Consider the following 23,773-nt stretch of genomic DNA (forward strand, 5'->3'; position numbering starts at 1 on the left):
GTAATAGTATCAGTGCCCCCCCGCCCAGAAGTCTTCCCGTCCACTACCACGAGAGGCAGGGATGACAACATAGATCACCTTTATTCTAATTCTGGAGAGACCACATCTATTAGATGAACATTAACCTCAATTAAAAGTTTCATGGCCCTCCACCTAGTTCCTTACTTCTCGTTATGACTTCAGTGAGAGTGACAGGGAATTTGAAAATTAAATGCCTACACCAAGGGACAGGTAGCTACTTACAACAGTCTCTTTGAGCAGAAACTGAGGCAAATAATCTTGGTGCTTTTCTGCTTCCCGCTAAGTGCACTTCTTCCTGTCTCTTGTGATTTAAGCCTTTTCTCTGATCACTGATCCCTACATAGTAAGCCTCAGTCTTTTTCTTCTAAGTCTTGGTCATTTGTTCTAGCTCCCTCTTTCACTCTCTTCACATTCTTTTTTTTCTCTTTTGATCTCCTCCTTATTTTCACTCTGTTCTTTCCTTGTCTTTTTCTCTTCTCTTTCCAGCTCTTTTGGTCCACTGTGCAGGTCCTCCAGCAGGGTCTCAGAGGATGTGATTAGGAATGCATCTGCAAGAAGACACAAATGCAAAGCAAAAACATTGAGTTCCAAATAAAGCAGGGATTCCCCAGCCTGGTTTTCACTGGCACTCACCCAGAACTATAAAATTCTTTTAGAAAAGTATCAAGACATAATTCATGTTAGTGTATTTTAATTGACAAAGTAATCTTATGGTCTGAAACCTTTTTTGAGAAAAAGTAATAAGAAAGAGGAAGGTGATCTCAAATTAAAGAGTGTGCATAATAATATGGGGCAAGGGTTGGGAGTATCTTAAAAATGTCCTATTTTTCCATATCTTTGAAAAATGATTTAGTTCTTAACCTATGATATGCATTAAAATATAATTGGCAAACCATAAAACATAATTTCCATACATTTTTTCATGTAAAGACATCCCAAATGCTGAAACTAAAAATTCAAACTTTCAAAGATATTTTGGAATAGTCACATATTTAAAAACAACAACAACAATAACAACAACAACAAAAACCTGTTTTTCATTGCCAAACATGGCTCTAAAATTGAAAAAGCAAAATTCTAGGTCACTCAGAGTTTTGTACAAAATTCTGCTAATGTAAAATAAATATTTTCCCTTAAAATGGTAGTTTTTCAGTATATTTTCATAAGCATTTTTCTTTTATATTCTACAACAAAAAGAAAACATCTTCCAAAAAACCTAAGGTTTGAATGCCAACTCATGCATATTTTTTAATTAATAAAGGTGGCACAAATCAAATAGGCATATGCAAAATGACAGTCACAGATTGTACAGTATTTTTGCTATTTTGTTAGTTTTCTCCTTCTGTGAGGTTCTTTTAAAGCTAAGTTCTCTAGGAAATTGTGTCCTCTTGTGGTCACTGGCAAAAACAACATGTTTTGGGCAGGAAGAATCAATCAAAACAATGGAAATAGGATTTAAGGCTTCAGGAAAAGCCATTTGTGAAAAAAGGAAATCCCTTGAAGTGGAGAGACATGAAAGTTATGAGTAATCAGAAAAGCAACTTTATCTGGGAAAACACAAAATTTAAACCATTAGATTAAGATTTAAATTGCTCAATGATGAAAAAGAAAAGATAAACATGCTCGTGAAGTAGGAAGCCTGTATTCATAATAAAGGCCTCTTATGAATAACTATACATTTCTTCCATTATTTCTTCACTTACTCCAGCAGCCCCCCGAAATAGTTGAGAGCATATTTCACCAAGGTTAACTGGAAGCAAAGATGGGACGTGGCCACTCTAGCCTGCATACCCAATAAGCCAATAGAGGTGTGTGTGTGTGGGGGGGGAGGTTCTTCAACGCTCCATTCTTTGCACACTTGGATTCCTCTCTACATCCAAGTTCAGCATGTTTCTTTACCTCATCCTCATTTTGAAGGCAGAATGTCAGATAGTTTAAAGATGAATTTATTTTGAAGGCAGAATGTCAGATAGTTTAAAGATGAATTTATTTGAAATTTTGATTTGCTCATTCGAGGTATTCCTGGCAACTCAATTTCTTAAGCTTTATTCTTTTTCATTTTATTTCTGGATTGATAGTTTCACAATTTCTATTTTTGTTCCTTAAAGAAGTTCAGAAAGAGAAATACAGAATCAATTAAATTCATGAATTCAACTATCATTAAAAGAGAAAAAGAATGACCTCTTCTTTAGGGCAAGGTGCTCAAACATCATTAAGGCTGCCTGTGTCGCTGAGCAAGAATTTGCTTTTACACAGAGTTATCAAAGTCACTTGTGCTGACACGAACTTCATATTCCACTTTGATAAAATTCTCTTACTTGAATATCAAACTAGGCAATCCCTGTGGAGTGTTCAAAACAAGATGAAATCTAAGATGTATAATCTTATTCAACTGCAGCCTTTTCCAATTTGCGCCCTCTTCTGTGGGAATGCTCCTGTGCTTCATTCATGCAATTCAGAGAAATTATTTCACAAAACTCTAAGCCAACTTACAGGTGGGAGGTCATCCAAAGACTGAGAAGAAAGAGTAGGCACAGATTCAAATACTCACCTTTTTGTACAAACCCAACTCCAAAATTTACTCTCTTGCTAACAATTCTAGAGTATATGTAGGTTTCTTTTCCTTCTCTGAATGTACTTATAAAGGATTGTTGCTAAGAGAATATCAGTGCATATATATTCAAACTGGAAGAATACAGATACATGCATAACTTACTGCATATGCTCAGTATGAGATTCCTAACTTTGTTTCTCCTAACAGTATTTTTTTTCAATTTTTAACACAGCACACATTCCTCAGGAAGGGCTGCGAACATGCCAAGTTTGCAGTTTTGAAAACAAAGCTCGTTTTGAATTATCCGAGTGCAAAAGAAAAACTTTTTTGTTTTCAGTTAATTTTTTTTTCAGGGAATTTATTTTAGAAGTAGACAAAATGATTTAATTCCAATCAATCCAGTATTCCCAAAGAAGGTAGTTCTCCACTACCGTCCTTTAAGTCAGGCTGAGTTCAGCCCCAAAGGGAAATTTCTAAGACCGTTTTTAAGAGCCTGAAATTAGGATTTTCAAACTAAGTCTGCTTTCCCAGCAAGTGTGGACAAGAAAATTGTTAGACAAAATGTTAGGTAGGATATAGCTATTGATGAACAGAGAGGGACAATCCGGCCATGAAATATTTACGGTTTGCAAAGGAGGGAGTATCAAGCCCCAAACATTTTGAGAGGTAATTCATTTGGCAAGCCACAGCCTTCTGCTCAAAAAGTATCAGGCTAGGCACTCAAAATCCCTCTCATTCTCACCCTCCACTCTTTTGGAAGAGTTTAAGAGAAATTTCTTCTCGGGACTAAAGTCATTCATTGTGACTCCGTCAGGAAGATTCCATGCTGTGATGGTTCTGGTTAGGTCATTCATTTTAAACCCCCTCGTAAGTATTCCGGCATCCAGAGCAGAGCCTCAGCCCTGGGGATCCCTGGTACCCAGTGGCCAGGCGCTCCTCATCCCCTTTATGTTTATGTTTTAGTGCCCAGAATAGGGTTGGGTTCACTTGTTTAAGAACCAGTCTTGGAGATTGATGACTGTGCAAGTCCGGCTGGCTAATGATCCCTGGCTGCTGCGCTGCTGCGGACTTGGTTTCTCCTCCAGCTTCTCTGCCCTCGTTTTCATTCCCCAATCCCAACTCCCCTTGGTCAGGTAAGGTTTCCCTTTACACTTTGCCCACACTTTCCTGTCTTGCTCTACCCGTAGCCACAAAGGAAAAAGCCCAATTATTCGATCTCCTTAGTTTTAAGAATTCAACTAAAGGGAAAAGAAAAACAAAATTAAGAGATGAGATTGATCTTTAAAGAGAGAGAGAAAGCGTGGTAAAGGTGGAAAAATTTCAAGATTTCCGCAGCCACCTTCAAATAAAAATCGTGGAATAATCGGCAACTTAGAACACTTGGTAGAGTGTGGCTGAATTCTCTGCTTCCGAGAGATAAAATCCTAAAGGCAGAAGATGTAAACAAAAGGGTGAGTTATCACAGTGCGCTTTGTTTTAAGGATACCTGCCTGCAGACCGTTAAGTGAAGGTATCCTTAATTTTCAGGCAGGATCTCATTTTAAAATACCGCAGCGACTCCCGAGGCAGGCCAGTTGGCATGCTGTGGTCATTGTTTCTGAATATTTGTGAAAATGGTGATAGCCAAATCCTGCAAGTCGCCCCTCCCATGAAGGCACAGCCTTGTTGCCCACCCCCCCCCCACGGGGGGGGGAGGGAGGGACGCCTCTTGCCCTCACTTCCCCCAGAAGTCTGAGCCCTTCAGCCAGTTCCAGGCACTCCAGACCCCCGGGGGTTTCCGGACTGAAACTGTGAGCCTCAGCGGGGCACAGCCACCTGGCCTGCCCTCTAGTACCCCGGGGGGGGGGGGGGGGGGGGCTTCCTCCTCCTCCCGACACCCACAGCCTCGACCCTCGGTCAGGCCCAGAATGGGGCCCTTCGCTGAGTTAATTCCCGTCTGACACTCCAGTCTGGGGACAGCGTGTGCGGACCTCGGCCTGCACAAGGGCACACAACCTCCACACCCCCAGACCTCCCCCCTCCTCTGAAAACCGAATACGGTTCCTGACCTCTCGTTTGCTTTGCAACTTAACAGATGAACAAGAAATGGTTATTCTATCCCAACTCGTTCCAAGAGAGAGAGAGAGAGAGAAACAAGCATGGCATTGCAAAGATGGGTTTCTCAACCACGCGGCTTCCCTTCCAGCCCACCGACTTTTGTTGCCTCCTATTTGCTAGAATGTGCATCAACCCCCACTCGCGGGGGAGGGGGGGCTAGTTGTTGTCAACGTGTTGACAGAATTGCTTAAAATAATAAAAGCACCCAGTAACTGGACCGCGCTTGGGTCACCCGAAGCATAACTGCCCACTCCAGCTCCTAGGATTGAAGGGCGGAGAAGGTGCCTCGCACAACGGGCCGCTGCGCGGGTTCGGGGTGGAGGGTGGGGGGTGGGCTTGAACCCCACCTCGCTCTCTTACGAGCCTCCCTTTAGGGGTCACGATGTGGGGCTTTATGTGGGGGTACGGTAGGGATGACACGGCCGCGGGGTCCTCCACCTTGGGCCGGCAGCTCAGGCGACGCGGGCCGCAGCGAAGACCCTGCGCTGTCCCTCTCCGGCCCGCTGCTTTCTCCGAGGACAGGGCTGACTTCCGAGAAAAGAACGAACTTCCTCTTTTTAGCCCCGTCGGAGGTGAAGTCTTTGGGGTGGCAAGCGGCTTTAGGCTTGGGTCGCTGTGGCGGGATAAAGGAAGGCCCAGATGCTTCTGAGGGAGGGGTGAGAGCAGGCCGGGGCACCGAGCCGCAGTCCCCGCAGTCGCGGCCACGTCTTCAAAAACCGCCCACGACCTCAGGGCCAGCCGCGGTGGTTTGGGCTTTGCAACTCGGGGTGTGGGGGTGGGGAGGTGGGGAGGTGGGGAGCCCCTCCGTCCACCTGGCTATAGGGAGGAGAGCTCCGCGGCTGCCAGTTTTCTTGCCCCTGCCCCCGCCCCGGCCATCCCAAAGCGGCCCCCGCGGACCTAGAGGGTACAGGGGCGAGATGAAGCATCACCCACTGCGTAGAAGCTGTAGCCGGAGCTGCCGCTGCTGTCACATCCACTCCGGGAGGGACTGACACCGCGGCCGAAAGGTCCCCTCCGGCCGCCTTCCGGGGCTGCGCTCGGGTGCGGGGGCGCGGCCCGCGCGCGCTCGGGCGCGGAAGGAAATCGCCCCGCGCCGGCCCGCGGAGGGCGGCGGGGCGGGAAGGGGGAGGGCGGCGGGGCGGGGAGGGGAGGCGGGGAGGCGGGCAGAGGGCCGGCCGCCGCAGCCAGGTCGCCTTTGAATGGTTTGGGAGAACGAATTGTTAGACCCCGCGGAAAGGGGGGTGGGGGTGGGGACGAGGAAGGGGGTGGGAGGGCAGGGGGGGCTGGAAAGCGGAAACTTTCCTATAAAACTTGGAAAAGTCCCTCCTCCCCACGTCAGGCCAATGACACCGCTGCCCCCAAGCTTTCCGCCCGCGCGGAGGTATAAGAGCCTCCGAGGCTGCAGCTCTCGTCCAACTCCCAGACACCTCGCGGGCGCGCCGGCACCGGCGGCGGTTCCGAGGGCAGGGCCGGGCCGGGCCGGGCCGGGCGTGCGTGCGGCCGCTGGGCGCTTCTTTTTGGACCTCGGGGCCATCCACACCGTCCCCTCCCCCTCCCGCCTCCCTCCCCGCCTCCCCCGCGCGCCCTCCCCGCCCCGCCGAGAGCCTCCCGGGCCTCCTCCCGCCCCTTCCTCGGCGGCCGCACCGCCCGGGCCGGCGCCGCGCGCGGGGGAAGCTGGCGGGCTGAGGCTCCCCGCCGTCCTCCCTTTCCCGGGCCTGCGAGGCCGCGCGCTGCCACCTGAGAGATGATGCAGGACGTGTCCAGCTCGCCAGTCTCGCCGGCCGACGACAGCCTGAGCAACAGCGAGGAGGAGCCGGACCGGCAGCAGCCGCCGAGCGGCAAGCGCGGGGGGCGCAAGCGGCGCAGCAGCCGGCGCAGCGCGGGCGGCGGCGCGGGGCCCGGCGGGGCCGCGGGCGGGGGCGTCGGAGGCGGCGACGAGCCGGGCAGCCCGGCCCAGGGCAAGCGCGGCAAGAAATCTGCGGGCGGCGGCGGCGGCGGCGGCGGGGCGGGCGGCGGCGGCGGCGGCGGCGGCGGCAGCAGCAGCGGCGGCGGGAGCCCGCAGTCGTACGAGGAGCTGCAGACGCAGCGGGTCATGGCCAACGTGCGGGAGCGCCAGCGCACGCAGTCGCTCAACGAGGCGTTCGCCGCGCTGCGGAAGATCATCCCCACGCTGCCCTCGGATAAGCTGAGCAAGATCCAGACGCTCAAGTTGGCGGCCAGGTACATCGACTTCCTCTACCAGGTCCTCCAGAGCGACGAGCTGGACTCCAAGATGGCAAGCTGCAGCTATGTGGCCCACGAGCGGCTCAGCTACGCCTTCTCGGTCTGGAGGATGGAGGGGGCCTGGTCCATGTCCGCGTCCCACTAGCAGGCGGAGCTCCCCACCCCCTCGGCAGGGCCGGAGACCTAGGTAAGGACCGGCGCCTCCGCGGGTCAGGTGGCGGGCGGTCAGACGGACGGCCGGGCCGCGGCTCCCGGCCCACCTGGCCTTCCTCAGCGCCCCCCCCCCCGCCCAGGTCGTCCCCCCCCCCCCCATCAGCCTTCCCACCCAGCCTGGCACCGCCACCTCTTCCCCCGAGCGTCCCTGAAAGGCAGGTGGGTCCCCGCTAGGGTGAGGGGGACGCGCCCCGTGCCGGGTGTGCTGCGTGTGCGTGAGTGTGCGTGTCGGACAGGAGGGAGGACTTGAGAGACACTCGAGGGTCGTGGGGAAGGGCAAGTCTGGTTGCCAGCGCCTCCCTTTCTTCTGGCTCTAAGTTTTCGTTCTCCTTAAAACAAATGCTTCCAAATTCCACCTCCTCCTTCTTTCCGCCCACCCACTTCCTCTTGCCCTTGGGCTGAAATCCTTCCAGGTTGTTCAGCGTAATTTCTCAGTAGTGGTGATAAGAACAGTGCTCGCTAGTCTTAGAAAACAGCCACGAAGACCTAAACAATAACCAACTTTCCAACCCCCCCCCCCTTCTGGGTTTTTGCAGATGTCATTGTTTCCAGAGAAGGAGAAAATGGACAGTCTAGAGACTCTGGAGCTGGATAACTAAAAATAAATATATATGCCAAAGATTTTCTTGGAAATTAGAAGAGCAGAACCCAAATTCAAAGAAACAGGGCGTGGGGCGCACTTTTAAAAGAGAAAGCGAGACAGGCCCGTGGACAGTGATTCCCAGACGGGCAGCGGCACCATCCTCACACCTCTACATTCTGATAGAAGTCTGAACAGTTGTTTGTGTTCCTTTTTTTTTTTTTTTTTTGACGAAGAATGTTTTTATTTTTATTTTTTCATGCATGCATTCTCAAGAGGTCGTGCCAATCAGCCACTGAAAGGAAAGGCATCATTATGGACTTTCTCCATTTTAAAATGGTACCAACCAGAGGAATTTTAAGAACGTCTTTAGAAATAAAAATACGGGGATCTAACTGACTTGCAAAATCACAGTCAGTTAAACCCTCTTTACAGTCTTCCTCTGAGAGAGAAAAAAAAAAACTTAAAATACAAAAAACAACATTCTATTTATTTATTGATGACCCATGGTAAAATGCAAATAGATCCGGTGTCTAAATGCATTCATATTTTTATGATTGTTTTGTAAATATCTTTGTATATTATTTTTCTGCAATAAATAAATATGATTGAAAATTTTAAGAACCTCAGAGTTTGGTCTATATTTTTAAAGCTCAGGATTAAGTTGGAGGTAAATACCTGCTTGTTTAACTCTGGAGGCACCCAGGAGGGAGGGGGCACTAATATAAACAAAGCAGTGAAAAACGCAAATAAACTAGCTACTGACAGGCACAGGCGTGTTATTTAGAAAGACAGCTTTATTATTATTATTCCAGTTTGGTGTTCAGTGGACTTTGTAGCATCTCTCCTTCATCTCTTATCAGGCCCCCAAACAAGCAAAAACTTAGGAAATTTGTTATTCACTTCTCTTGCTTATATTTTGAGGAGGCAGCTGTAAAACAGTTAAATGCAAATAAGCAATATGAAGCCAGGACTATTTTTCTCTCGTTACTGTATTTTTTTGTTCTACCCTCCACTGTTTGTCAGGACTTTTAAGTAATAGCGTTCATTGCACTGAAAGGATGCCCAAAGTGTTACTAAAATGATCTGTATCTGTACACTTACAAATCAGTAGGAATGCGTAGAAAAGAATGAAGTTTAAATTCAGCAGGAGAGAGAATTCCACTTGCAAAGTAATTTGCCTCCCTCTTTTTTCATGAATGAAAATGATATTTATGTCACGTTTGCTTAAAAGAAAAGCCAAAGTTAAGAATATTTTTCCATGTTGATGTTATCCATTCGAGAAGCATGCTCCTTCTTTATATATAAAGAACATATAACTATGGAGAGAAATACAATAAACAAAACACCTGAACTTTCAGTAACTACTAGAGCACTTACAATTTTAAGTGCTAGAGCTTTCATTTTCCAGTCAGTTCTTTAGCAAATATATTTTATTCAAAATTACACAATTTTTCCCTGGTTACTTACAGGTATACAAAATCCGAAGTTAAGTGAAACAGTAACAGTTAAACAAATGGGGCTTGAATTTTATTTAATTCTGGTTATTTCTGAGCCAGGAAAATACTGGTTTTTATAACTAACAACATTATAAGTAGTAAGTTTGTCTCACTTAGGACTTAACTTTTACATCTAGTTGACTGCATTCAGGTGTAACCCGGGAATTTTTCAAACTAGAAAATAATTTTGCTGTCTAATTGAAACAATAGGTATGGCAAACAAGTGTACACGAATCCAAACAGATCATGTTTGCCCAACTCAGATTGAGGTTATTATATTGCCTGAAGGTTTTCGTTTCCTTCCCACACATCATCAGAGAATGCTGACATAACAATATTGTAAATTTACTATTCTCAATATCTTAGACCATGTTTTACGATGAGGAGCCTGTAGCATTTACGCACACTGAAAGATTAGTGAAGGCTTGGGGAATTAATTTTTGGATTTTGGTAGTCCTTTATCAAATAACTACATGAGCCGGGAAAGTGATTATGTGTGAGTGTACTTATAGGGTGTGGGTATATTTGTAGAATGTGTGTATGAGAGAGAGAGAGAGAGAGAGAGAGAGAGAGAAGGGTAGAAATGTAAGGAGGGTACCCTAAAAGGATGAGAGAGAGCATCAAGATGGTAATTCTCTCTTCTGTGTGTATGTATCATCCTACCACCTCCATTTTCTAAACTGTTCATGGAGGAATCTCCTTGTTCACTAGCTTGGTATAACTATTTGATATTTCAGATTTCTTGATGTACATCAGGATGGAGCTGACCGTCATTGCTGAGAAGGTAATCTCTATATTATCTCTGATGATATAAAACCCAGAAGTTTCAAAAAAGGTAGCCTTTCATTTGGCTTTTTAATTAATTTTTTTAAAAAAAATTTTTAGTGTTTTATTCTCTTTACGTTTCTGATAAGAGAAAACCTTTTGCAGAAAAGCAAATGCCATATTTATGTTGCTAAACTGAAGGTAATATTTTCTCCTAGAATTTAGGGGAAATAAATGAATGAAAGAAAGGTAACAGATAGCTTTTCTTTGAATGAGAATAATTCCTGGGGGAAAATCTTAACTATTAGAATACAATTTTCAGTTTGCAAACTTTTTATGTTCGCAATCTCCTCCCCCATTACACATGAGAATGCAAATTCTTTTTTAGAATAGAAATAAAGCCACCTGTGTTTCTCTTGCTCTACCATTATTTCCTGTTTTCATTTTATTTTTTTGCTACCTATCCTTATTTAATGGACACTTAGAATGAATTACCTCTGCTCCAGAAGTGAGAATTTAATGTGGTGGCTGGACAGGGGACTCTACTCTTTAGCCAGGAATGCATTTACTGGAGAGAAAATGCTGTATAAAATTGCCTTGGGTGAATACTAAACAACTGAGTAAGAATGTTTCCTTCACTGTGCATATATATATATATATATATACATACATATATGTATGTATGTATACATATATATATTAAATCTTTTAATTTCGTTGGATTGATAGCCTTCAGTCATAAGCAGTAAATTTTTGTTTTCCTATGAGAACATTCTGTATACACACACTTCCCTTCTTCGTGCACACACTTGCTAAGCACATGCACAGATGATAGATAATTCATGCACGGTTGCAGGTACCCTCCCTAAACTGGTACATATCATTAATAAAATAAGGTTAAATAGCAGAAACTCACATACTGTGTGTACTTTTTTCCCCACACTCAACAACGGCACAAGCTTTCTGCTGCTTCAGTCTTCAGGCTCATATTCATAATAGAGCTTTTTAAGGGACACTTGGCCTCTTGCAAAAAAGTCGAGCATTTTGCACATTCCACGGTTTGGCAAACTCAGAACTGGTTATTTTCTCTAGACCGGTATCAAGTTCTTCTCAGGCATATGATTTCACTTGAAGTCCTGCCCAGGAATCCTTCAAAGTGAGCGTTTGTCCCGCTCTCATGATGTCAGGCGGTTTTCCCTGCATCTGTAATTTGAAGAAAAACAAACAAACCTGCGGGGAACAAGCGCCACGGAAACCCAAACAGAACTCCGTGGGGAGCGGGAGTCTCACCTGCGGCGGGCCCGGGAGGGGGGCGCCGGCCCAGACTCCCCTGCGTGGGTGGCGGGCCGGTGCCACACGGTGGGGAGAGTGACAGTGTCCGTGCCCTTCTCCGACTGCGTGGACCGCTCCGGGCCGCGTCTGGCCGCTGCGCAGAGGCGGCGGTTCCAAGTGTCAGCGGTAGCAGAAGGAGCAGCAGCAACAGAGTCAGGCAAAGGCCCAACCTCAAATTTCCAGAGACGGGCCTCTATTAGCGACAAACGGGGGTCGGGCGGGGGATCCCCGGGGGCCACTTTTCCAGAATTTTCTGCCTGTGTGTCATAAAGCGTGCCCCACCCCCAGGACCAGCGAAAGTGGAAGGAAAGTGCACCGGCAAAGTGGAAGGAGAAATCCGTTACCTCATAATTTCTCAAAGCCGGCTATCCCACTCTTTTCCCAGGAAACCTCGAAACCGAGACCTCGGAAATGCAAACAGGATTATTAATTATCCTCATTTGCTGAACAGCAAACGATAGACCCGGTAAACAGGGCACGGGATACATTTGCCATTTGCTTTTGTCCCAAGGCCCCGGGACGTGAGCCCACTTAATGTTCTTAGCAAATCAAAGCACGTGTCCTTTGAAGAAGGTGTGTAATTGGAGTTTAAGGCATGTATGGAATTCCCAGATGTCTATAAAGTAAGAAGGAGCATGTGGCAGGTCACTGGAAGGTGGGGCAGGTTAAAATCACTGGCACAAAAGTCCCCCCCTTTACATTTCTCCTTCTTTATAAGGGCCAGGGAGATAAACCTTGGGGGAACGGATGGGACGGGATCATAATGAATATCCAGCTTCTCATATCAGAGTCATAGTAACCATGGTAAAAAAGCACATGGTCAGAAAACCTCAAAGAAAACACTCAATTATAGCCGGGATTTCGTGGGCGCCCTGCAATGAGATCGTTTGGGGTTTGCTGCAGCGAAGGCCTCCAACGGCTGTCTTTCTTGTTTACGTGGACTGTTTTCTTTTCCTTCCATCCTCCCCCCCAACCCCCCACCATCACCACCACCAAGTTTGTGGATGTGTCTTCGTACTTACGCGTGAACAAAATTCCAGATTAGGAAAAGAAAAAAAAAAAAAAACATTTCCAAAGACATCCATCCCAAAGGCAGCCTTTTTTGGGGGACTGGAGATGACGACGAGCAAGTGAAATTAAATTTCTATAAAACATGCAGTTTAGACATCTACCAGATAGAGCGAACGTTCCATGAAAAGACAACCATCAGAATCAACAGCAAGCACTCTTTTTTTTTTTTTTTCAGTTCACTGAAGAATATATAGATGTACATGGGACTGTGCGCTCTAAGCTTGCAAGTTTGAATATTGCTTATTAGGCAGTTTTTGTTTTGTTTTGTTTTGGGTCTGAAGCCTGAACCGAAGGCAATGTGACTTTTCTCCTTGGGTTCAAGATGGTGCCCTCGTTTACCTGCACAGTGGAGCCCGAGGCGGAGACGTAAGGACGGGGTGTGCCCAAGAAGCTGGCCCTGGCAGAGGTTGGCGTGGGGAGGGGGGCGATGCGGGGTCGCAGGAGGCTGGGGGCCAGAGCGCGGGGGCTGGAACAAAGCGCGCCACAGACCCCGCCACTGAGGCTTGCGGGAGGGCGGGAAGGACCCACCGGGGCTGATGCGAGTGTGACAAGTGAAAAGCTAAGCAGGTAACTGAAGGAAGTTTATCTTGCCCAGATGTTAGGGCTTTTATGAAATGTCACGTGAAGAGAACAGATGTACGATTTGCAAATGGGGCCACGCCTGTAAATACAAGGAAGGCAAATGCTTGGAGGAAAATCCAGGCATAAATCATCAACCTCCTTTTCTAGATATCTATTTTCTCCTTTAAATATTTGCTTCCGGAAAGGGGAGACACGTCTTAAATCGTTAAGTGCCTCTTCCAGGAGAAGTCACACTCTTACCCCTTCCTAGCAGCCCCCCAATCCCCTAAGTGCCTTGGGTGCAGAGGGTTGGGGTGGCTGGCAGATTTCTACACCGCCCCCCTCGCGCGCTTTCCTTCTTTACGTTCCCCATCCCCCACGTTTCTGTCTTGGCCTCTCAGAGACTTTTGATCCTGAGAAACGTATCGGATCTCGGTTTGGAAAAGCTGAAACTAATCAATTGCCTTTTTGAAGGGGTAGAGAGTGATAAGAGCGAAGGAATGCCAGGACTGACAGACCCTAAACCTCCAAGATGCTTGGCTGGGCTGAAAGATGAGCGGGTGATCCCTCCCTGCTGGGGCCGGGACCCAGGCTCTGGGGATCTTTGTTGCCCATTGGGTAGGGCTTTTAAGAAATTACATTATTAGTTTGATTGAGGATTTTTAAAAATCTCTTGTACAAATAAGAGCCCCCCCCCTTTCCATGCAAGAAGGAAACTCGGTTCATAAAATTGAAATGAATTAGTAGTTGCCCAGTTGTGGAAGACAGTCCAATTCCTTTCTCTGTTCTTAAGAGAGAGATGTTCATAGAGGTTATTGTGAATATTAACGGTTGGCTCAGGCCTGGCTTTCTGTGCACAGTAGGGTTTTAAATATTTGTTGACAATATCTTTAAGACTGTACATTAAATGAAGGAACTGTTCTGTGGCTCTTCATTTAAATGCAACATTATTGCTAAGTGTTAAATTGATAATCGCCCGGCTTAGAGTTATTTATATAGCTGCCCACACAGCTCTGTATTTAAAAAGAAATTTTTAAAGTTGGTGTATATTCTCCCACAATAGTAAGTCTAAATTTACTGTCGGAGTTTATATTAATACCCTTTGGGTTTCCAAAGAATTGAAAAAAGTTCAAAGTGATCACGTTAGCTTTAAGGGTGACAGTTTTAAAAATTCGCAAGACTGGATAAACAGACACATCTTTTCTCTCTATGGTATTTAATCCAAATACCCCTCCAGCCATCCCTGAAGGAACTTAACCTGGATTTATTACCTTTGGCTACATATCATATCTGGTTATGGCCCCCAAAACGTCCTGGAGGAAGACCTCAGATCCTGCCCCTCTGGGTTTGCCCAGCCAAGATGGATGTTGGGTTGAACTCCAACACTCTGACTCTGATATGTGTTGCTTTCCTTTGGGGCTTCCAGACCTCTATTTCTAAATATACTACTGGACACAATAGTCCAGATTTCTCTTCCTCTTTTGTTTCTGAAACTTAACACCAATCAAGGAATTGTTACTATTCTTGAAAGCCAACATGCAGCAGAAAGAGAGGCAGTCAGCCTGCACGTTTAGCAATGATAATCCTTCAGAACCGGCTACTGATGCACCCCTACAACAGTGCTCCATTCCTAGGCAGAACCCTACCTTCCAGAGTAGCATTCTTGAAAACGTTCTTATAAATCCCTCTTTCATCACCCCAGACAACTTGTGTTAGTCTCTTGCTAAGGTTGCCCCCCTTGCCTCATTCAACCCTTGCCTTCTCTTGCTACCCCCCATCCACACACACCTTTTACAACTCTTAACTTTGTAACATATTAAAGAGACTTGGAGCAGAGAATCCTTCTTCCTCTTCCTTCTCTCCAGGCCTCGACTGAGTGAAACTTAAAACACATCTCATAGATCAGTTTTCCTTCTCTGAAGTTAGGCACAGTCCACGACCCGGATTTTCAAATAGCCCAGGCTGGAGTCTGCAATATTTAATCCAGTCAGCTATTAAATGTCCTCCGGCTAAATCAAGAGTCTAAGAATCCGTAGTGGGATAATGATACCAAGAGCAGTTTGGTAAAGGAAAGGGGGGCTGGGAGGGAGGGGGCACGGACTGCAGGGATCCTTTGATTTGGAAAATCCTGTTTTTAGAACTCCTGTCAGAGTAATAACAAAGCAAAGAAACATGAAAGAGCAGCTCTTTGTTCCAGGATATGGTTTTAATGAAATACTACTAACACACACACACACACACACACACACACACACACACTCATGGAGAGAGAGAGAGAGAGAGAGAGAGAGAGAGAGAGAGAGATCTACTATTAATAACCGCTTCTGAGACTCCGCTTTTCCTTTACCTATTAGGGACAAGCAGGCTGCGCAACGTGATCCCCTCTCCCCCTTTTCCGCTGCCTCCTTCCCTCCCTAGTTAAGCCAAAGTGATTGTTCTGATGAGTCCCGGCCCCGCACAGGACCTCGAACTGACACTGCCCTCCGCATCCAGGCTCCACGTCCCTTCTCTGAGCAAAGCCAGCCCGCCTTGGGACTTGAGTACCAGGGCATTGCCTTCTCCTACCCAAGGCGGGCACCCTGCACTCTGGGAGCTAGTTAGTTCTCCTGGTCCCTGCCTGGAGGCCTTCTTAGGACCCCAACACATGTGGCACCAAAGGGAGAGCGTGCCCCAAATCTGCCTGCCTTGGCTCCCAGCTGACCCTGCCCAGCACTTTTTTGTTGACTTAAAACATCCGGAGGGACTGCAACTAATACAGCGAACGGGCCTGGGGGGTAGGGGAGGAGAACGAAGAGGCAGGGGGTGGGGATCACCAGAGAAAAAGCAACAGCATTTGGGAAAGGGGGGGGGGGTGTGGATCAACCTTTTAGGCAGGGAGAACGAGGCATTTTAGCAGCCGCGTCTGTCATCTGTAACAGTGGACAGATAAAAACCGTCCCAGATCAAAGAGGTTCCTTCATAAATCACCCATAAGAAATGGATTGTGAGGAGTAAAAGACACGTGTCGAGTAATCTCAACCCAGGAGTCAGCTAGCTGCCAGCGCCGTTCCTAACGCCCCCTCTCGCGGTGCCCGCTTAGGGAGCGCGGCTCCCGGCAGGGGATGTATGTGGGGGGAGGTCTCTCCACGCTAGTACCCCCCCCCCTCCACCGACCTCCACCAGCCAAGCTCCTACCCTCCACCCCGCCGCCCCCTAGCTTCCGCCTTAGACCGCGGCTGGGCCATCCCCGCTCCAGACTTGAGATATTTCCATACAATCGGTTGACTCTGGCTTGACCAAGGAAGTCGTGGTGAAAATCGGAGCGTTTTCTCATTTCTGATGCAAGAACGTTGCTGTCTCAGAATCGCAGACATCTACCCCTCGAGGTCCTCTCTTAGTGTCCTTGTCTCTCTGAGGATCCCGCTTGAGAGAACTCGGAAATTTACAGTGCTACGGTGCAAATGTAACTCAGCCCGGAGAGGGAGTTCGGCGAGAGCAGAAATTGCCTGGGCGGGTGTTTTCTGTTCGGAGTTTTCGAAGTTTCGGATGAACAGTGCTTTTGCACTGAGGGTTGCCGCACTAGCGTAATCTGTAAGGAGCACTTGCTGCACCTAAGCTAGGACCAAGTGAATTCTCTTTCTCCGCCTCCCACCTGCCCAGCTCCGGACTCTTGCACCTGCTTCTCTTGATTGGAAAAAAAAAAAAAAAAGCAAAAGCGAATGTCCAGTCTCGCGTTCTAAACTCTCCAGCCAGCTGTTCTTAGGACCCCAGAAACGCGTATTGGGCGAGTTTAGAAATGTTGTGGTTGGCCATCCCCAGGAAAGCAGTTGACAAATCTAAGTAAGACAAGATAGAGCTTGTGAATTTGTGCGGGGCGATTTACAGCGACAAATGCCTCTTACTCCTTCGTTCTCTCTCAGTTTTAGCATCCTCCAGATAAGTAGGATTTTGCTTATAATAGGTGTTTATGGTTCAGGAATTGCACTTTGATCTAGGATTTTGGGGGTGGAGTGTCTAAGGGGTCTCTAGACGCTTGTCTGATTTGAATGCTTTTCAGGATGATTTATGGCAAAAGGCTCCTTTCTGACACTTCCAGATGCCAAAGCTCTTACCTTCCAGGAAGGGGTGAGGGAAACCTGCTTCCAACAGCCGCGACGCTGGGAGCCGGAGCGCCTACCGCGCCACCCTGCGGGTCACCCTAAACTGACAGCACGCACCACCAGCCTCCTTCTCCAGCCCCCGATGACTTTTCCCCGCCTTCCAACTAAGGAGGAGGGAGAGACCTTCTCTTTTTGATGACCCAGCTACGGAGGGAAACCGAGTCACCGCTGTAAAATTAGCCTCTTGCAGTTAACTCTGTTTTATGTAATTAACCACCTGCTCCCGCCCAGTTGGCGGTTTGGTGTTAATGCGATTTGACCCCCGAATGTGCAGCGGGGCGGGAATCAGCCCTCCGCTGGGACTCCCGGTGGTTTCACCCGCCGGCCTAAGCCCCTGGCCGAGGCCGCGCGGATCGCTGTCCCGGTTCCGGCGGGGCGGAGGCCGGGGCACAGCTCAGAAGCTGCCGGGGCGTCGGGGCGGGGCGGGGTGGGGGCGGGGGTGGGGGCGCCGTCTTTCCGAGAGCTCCCCGCAGTCTCAGGACGATGAGCCGAGGCCAGGAAAAATAACCCTCCCGACTCAATTACTCCGAGCTCCACCGTGGAGCTGAAAAGCTGAAATGTGCGCCGCTGCAGGGGGGCAGGTCAGACAGGGCGGACGCTATAGCGATTTGGGGGGGACCCCCAGGGCCCGCGGAGCTGGGAACGCGCTGAAGACATTTGTCAGCCTGAAGCTAAAGGTGGGCCCGACCCGCAGTAGCCTCCGCAGACGCTTTTACCAGTGGAATCGACGTTTTTCCAGCCATTTCTTCTTTGAAATGTATCAGATTGGGGAAGGGGGAGGAGGAACTTTGTTTTCTTTCTTCTTTCCCAAGGTGAAGGCAAATTAAGGAAGGAATTAGCCGCGCAGGCTTGAAGACCAGCGGTGAGGAGGGTCGAGGCCAGGGCACTGCTAGAAAACGTCTGCTTACAGAGGAAGGTTTCGCCCTGAGTGCTATTCTAGTTATTTGCTTAGAATCCCACAAGGCTGGGAATCTGTGATATCTGGGGGAAGAGTGTCTGACTATTTCAGCCTTTCTTTGAGGAGCCTCCACACTCCCTCCTCCCAAGTCCCTCTGAGCTTGGTAACTCGAAGAAGGTCAGCAGTTTGCTTTCCCAGTCGAGAAGCCTGATTTCCTGGGTAAAAGAGAATGGATTAACTCGAGAACCTTTTTCAAAAAGAGTATTTTCCAACGGACAGGCTTGCTCCATTCTTTGTGACATTACAAAACAAAGAACCAGATCAGAGTTTATTGGTTTATGCAGAGACGATCCTGATTTGATAAGCTTAATCATATGACAAAAGACATACTGATTATTCCCCTCCTCTCTAAGGGCAACCTGAGAGTTTTTGGAAGTCACTGCCTTTTTCCTAGAGTTCCAGTCACTACATCAAAAGACTCAGGTCACCTCTTGTCTTTTCTGTATGTATATATTCAAGAGCATAAAAATATTAAATAAAAAACTTTTCCAACTTCAAACCTATCAAATGTTTAACAGCTGAAGGATATTCATCTTTAGGAGGCAGGCCAAAATGTCAATAAAAATTTAATTATTTCTGAAACATATGGGAGCACTTACAAGACCCAAAATGTGATACTAAGTATTGATATTGAGAGGAAACCAAACAATATACTTTCATATTTGCTGGTCAAGACCTTATACCCTGAAAAAGTTCCACAAGCCGCAGAAATTTTTATTCTTCCTGACAGGGTTTCTAAAACTAGCATGAAAGACAGGTTGGTGGTCAAAGGGGTCACCTGTGTCCTGTGTAAGGAAAAATTAGTGTTGAACTCTTATGTGTTTGGGATTTGTTTGCTGTAGAAAACCGTCTGTGATATCTGTGATAGCAAATGGTGTTTCAGGAGGTGATGCGGGAAAGGGTACATTGGTGTGGCCATTTTTGATTTTTTTTTTTAATTTTTATTTATTTATGATAGTTGCACAGAGAGAGAGAGAGAGGCAGAGACACAGGCAGAGGGAGAAGCAGGCTCCATGCACTGGGAGCCCGATGTGGGATTCGATCCCGGGTCTCCAGGATCGCGCCCTGGGCCAAAGGCAGGCGCTAAACCACTGCGCCACCCAGGGATCCCCTCCATTTTTGATTTTTAATGGCTACCACAAATTGCTTTTCTGAAATGTTTCATTCAAAAATTCTTTCCAGCTTATAATTGTGCCATGTTGAGAGCAATCCCTTTATGCTGGAAGGTGACATTGGTGGTATTATTTCTGTAGTTGACTGTGATGAATGAGACTGATATGCAGCTTGGAATAATCTCCAAAATATAATCAGGGCCTCTTAAGTAGCTACTTTTTCCATATATGACCTTTAGCTTATTTTCCACTTACAGCTTCTATAGGACTTTTGATTAAAAAAAAAATGACATCAAACATTAACTATTGAATTGCAGGTTAATTTGTTGGTCAGCTGCTACTTTTGGATCAATCCTTTGATAAACCCTGATAGTTGGTTTGATTTTGTTGTCATCATTTCCAATTTTCCTTGTGGTTCACTTCACAAGGCCTTCAAGAGTTTCTTTGGGTACCTGGCTTTCTGCTTCCTTAGACAAGAGGTTCTTAGTGTCCACATTAGCCTGATGGTGATTTACATACCTTCCTGATTGATAACCCATTTAATTTACAGTGAAGGACTCTAGAGTCCAAAGTGTTTAAGATATTTGCCCTGGATGAACTGGGTCTAGTCTGTGCCCATTTCTCTACTTGGGAGCATGGTTTTAAAATTTTAAGCAGGATAGTAAACTCCAGAATTGGAGTACTCAGGTATGAGAACTATCCATTTTCTTCTAGCTGATCAACTATTCCCCAAGGCTCACTATTTTTCTCTTTTACTACAGTTTTGCATAAACAAAGTAGATAACAGGGCCATGACTGTCTGCTAATAGGTGAGTCTGGACACTGCTCTGTGTGTAGATATAAGTAACACCTGGTAAATTGTAAAGGCCAGCATCCTAGTTAGCTGTTTCATCCTTTCATTTCCTAAGAATGAAAATGAGTAGTCTTTGTTTATACTAGAAATTCTAATAGTGATATTATGAATATGTGTACCTTTCAGAGTACTTTTTATTTTGTTTTGATTTTTACAATTACTGATACAAAGCCTTGTTTTGTGGAAAAATGCCCAAGACCATTATTTTTGCCTTTTAAAAGGATAATTACCACTATGAATACTCTTATGAATTCAAGACTGATGGAAAAAAAGATAATTTAACTAGCATGTGCAGAAACTGTTTGTTGGGCAGAAAAACCAGGAGTGTAGTTTGCCCCATGGAGTGATTATGGAATGAGGCAGAACCAAGGGAGAATGATCATAAGTGGGTTTTCCTACTCTGTGCAAATGATCCCAGAGGCCTTTTCAATTTCTGATCTGTGATGCTATGCTTATGTCTGACATGCTTTCCTAGTGGGTTTTGTTTTCATGAGTTACTGATGCAAAGAACAATTTGAAATCAAGTTGCAGGTAGCACAATTCTGAAAAGTAATATCTAGGTAAAGAATGTGTGAACTTTTTCAAGTATAGAGCCACAAGTGACTCTCACGTACTCCTGTGAAAGATCTACTCAATTGTCTGATCATACAGCTAGAATTAAATATCACATAGATCTGCAGAGGTGATTTCAAAATGTTCACTCTTCCCCAACCATTTTTCCCCAAGTGACAGGTTGCGTGGGTGGCCACTATGACACTGCCTTCAATTAAACAAATGCATGATTATTCAGTCAACAAACACTTCTTGGGGACCTCTCTAATGTCTAAAGGCTATGTAGAAGTGACTGTAATGTTCATCAGAACATTATAGGAACCTCTAATCACAGAAGGTTGGTCTCACCTGTGGATATTTGCTGTGTGTGTGCTGAAGGCCCCAACAAGTGGTTTTCTTTGATATTCTGGGGTGGTGCAGAAAATGACCCCCCCACACAGTGGGAAGAATAAAAGTGGAGAGGGAAAAGTGGTTCACTCTGCATTTAATATTCTCAGAGTAGAAACCTTAGAATGGAGAGTAAAAGTGACTAAGAACATCTTCTTCTGGCCTATACTACTTCACTTTCTTTTCAATGCACATTCAGTAATTGGTAGCAACATCCTATATAGTTGCTTATTAGACTTTAAGCCTTTTGTGACTATCCAGCTCATTACTATAATCCCAGCATTTTGCTTAGCACCTGTCACGAGACATTTTTGTTGATTTGAAAACCCCTTTTTTTGATTAGGGAAACTGAGGTAGAGAGGCAGAATTTACATCTAAAAGAACCCCCCAAATGACAATATGACAGTCCCATACTATGATGATGGGATAATCCATATACTTACTTCTCAGGTTTAGAAAGAAAACCCAAATAAGCACAAAAGTAGACATATACTAAAATACTGAGATTCAGGCATTAATTTTAACTTAAGTATCTTAGAGTGTCTTTCTGTATGGAGCCAATAGCTGTCATTTGCCTGTATGATTTCTTGGCGTGATTAACTAAAGGGATCCCTTTCTTCCAGAGCTTATGGCTTGCCTATCAGAGCAGGGTTGACTTCAGGTCCCATTACCCCATGGACCAACTGCCCTTCTTCCATGAACATCCCTCACAACCATGGGTAGCAGCCTTGGCACCTCAAAAGTAATCATTGTCAAATTTAACAAGAAATCTGACTTCCTTATTATCAGTATGTTTTCATGCCTATGAAATTGATTCCACTTGATTTCTGTCAAAGGCCCAAATACAGAGTCTTCACATGTGCTTCTTAACCAAACTGGGGCAGTTTATCCAGAGAGGTTTCTCCTCCTGCTCCAGCCAGTTAGAGTTCCATTTTCCTATATTCTTAGGCTAGAAAAAGCTCTACATTACCCCATCACCTCCTAAAACATTATGAACACTGGTAACTAAACTGTGTATGTCAATCAGTATCTACTGAAAAACTGAAATTCCAAGTTACTTACTTATTGCATATATATGCATACATTATTCCAAACCCAAGAGCGGTGGTTTAGAGATTTAAATATAATTGATTGTGAATTGAAAAGAGGTATTCTAAAACTATTTTAAATTTGGTATGATTAGCATGAATGGAGAAAGCTGCTTCTCCACCCCCATTCTTCTCCTGCCTTCCCCCCTCACTCTAGGGATGTGGTGAACTTGTGTAATTTAAGGCAGGTGGTCCACATAGTAGGCTGACCACAGAGGATGAGAGAGTGTGCATTTGATACCCTGACTGCTGCTCTTTAATAGACTTTAAATACACTATGACTATTATTTGGCTTTTGGCTATTACATTTATTTTCACTTTCTTTCAAAGGGTTCTCTCTTTCATTTCGTCATTTTCCACACACTGAAATGCAGCCCAGGTCCAATGGCACCAAATAGAGGATTTATCTATATTGTCATCAAACTAAATGCAAACGAAATATCAAAGGGGGGCAGAGGGCACCACTATATATGGCTCTTGAATGCTGACAGAAAATGCATGCATTTTTGTCTGCCTAGGTAATAACAATACTTTATTTTTATATAAAGCCTTTCATCTGAGAATCTCAAAGGCCTTCAAGATGTCGTTTGGGTCTGGCATTCTTCAGTGGGCTGCCCTTTGTCTCTTTCAGTAAGGAAACATTCTTGCTGGGTGTAGCTTCATAACTCAGCTTGTACTTGAGTGTGCACATTCAGGGGTTCAAGGGCATTGAGTGTTTCTTGAATCCATCAAACAAGTGACCAGTGATGACATTCTCAAAACCACCCTCAGGGGAAGATGGGTGGCAAAGGTGATTATCTAATTTGCAGACTGAGCGGTTGTGACACAGCAGGTTAAGTGACTCACCTGAGGGCACGCGGTGGAGTCTTTGTTACTGCTGGAAACAGTAGTAACATCTAGCAGACCATTATCGTGGCTGTGTTTCTTTGACAATCCCACCTATCTGCTCCTTGACCTTTCAGGATGAAAATCTCTAAGAAATGGCACCCTCGTGCACATGAAAAAGGGTTCCAGTGTAAGGAAGAAGGATAAAGTAGCAGCTTTGGAAATGTATAAGATAAAGAAAAATCAGTGAGTCTAAAATATAAAAGAAATATCCCTTGAACATAGAAAGTGGAAGTATGATCTTTAAATTCCATTCCTTATAAGTAAGAGATGGTTGATCTCAGCAGGAAGCATAGATTTAATGTGATATGTGTTTATGTATATATGTGTAAATTCTTTAAGCTATTTGCACATTTTAAAACTTAAAAGCAGTTTTCATTTATATCTTACATATAACTGTCTTTTTCTTTCCCGGAATGTTGTTTTGCTCATCATTTTAAGCATAGTTACTGGTTTCAACGTCACAGTTTTTAATCTGAATCAAAGAGCCTTGAATCTGGATTATTCCTTGGCATCACTATACGATTTACTGTTAACTCCATGTTTGACAGTTCTGACTGTGTATTTCACTTAACACTTATGTTTTAATATCCTCTGGGGACACCATACATAATTTACTTTTAATTTTAAAATTCAGCGGAATAGGGATCCCAACTCTGGTTTGCAAGTAAAGTCACTTCTGTGTTTTATTCCAGAAGGAATATGTATATATATTTAGAATAGTGAGGACTTCATAATAAATGAGATTAGTTTTCATCTGAGAATAATTGTACATTTGAAGCAAAATAATTTATTAAAGGAAAAACTTATTTGTTTTGCTTTTCTTCCCTTTGTCTTATATTCCTTTTGAGTTTCTGCTGTGGGACCTATTTTTCCAAGTAAA

At 45.5% G+C, this 23,773-nt stretch overlaps 2 protein-coding genes and 1 long non-coding RNA gene across 3 annotated transcripts; 1 reads left to right on the top strand and 2 right to left on the bottom strand.

The window, feature by feature from the left end:
• Window positions 1–62: 62 nt before the first annotated feature.
• LOC144289162 (uncharacterized) lies at window positions 63–6,206 on the bottom strand. Its single transcript, XM_077857425.1, has 4 exons — window positions 6,037–6,206; window positions 5,606–5,969; window positions 5,111–5,285; window positions 63–569 (listed from the first exon to the last, which is right to left on the bottom strand). Exons 1-4 carry the CDS (start codon window positions 6,204–6,206, stop codon window positions 406–408), a joined length of 873 nt encoding a protein of 290 aa, XP_077713551.1. The 3' UTR covers window positions 63–405.
• On the top strand, window positions 6,077–8,312 carry TWIST1 (twist family bHLH transcription factor 1). The gene is made up of 2 exons (XM_077856609.1): window positions 6,077–7,082; window positions 7,645–8,312. Exon 1 carries the CDS (start codon window positions 6,417–6,419, stop codon window positions 7,038–7,040), a length of 624 nt encoding a protein of 207 aa, XP_077712735.1. The 5' UTR covers window positions 6,077–6,416; the 3' UTR covers window positions 7,041–7,082; window positions 7,645–8,312.
• A 168-nt stretch (window positions 8,313–8,480) lies between these two features.
• Window positions 8,481–17,267, bottom strand: LOC144288785 (uncharacterized). Its single transcript, XR_013356782.1, has 4 exons — window positions 17,008–17,267; window positions 11,243–16,731; window positions 10,869–11,155; window positions 8,481–8,619 (listed from the first exon to the last, which is right to left on the bottom strand). It is a non-coding gene; the product is annotated as an uncharacterized LOC144288785 (long non-coding RNA).
• Between the last annotated feature and the right edge of the window lie 6,506 nt (window positions 17,268–23,773).

The sequence above is a fragment of the Canis aureus genome, chromosome 18 (assembly GCF_053574225.1).
Source record: "Canis aureus isolate CA01 chromosome 18, VMU_Caureus_v.1.0, whole genome shotgun sequence".
NCBI lineage: Eukaryota > Metazoa > Chordata > Mammalia > Carnivora > Canidae > Canis > Canis aureus.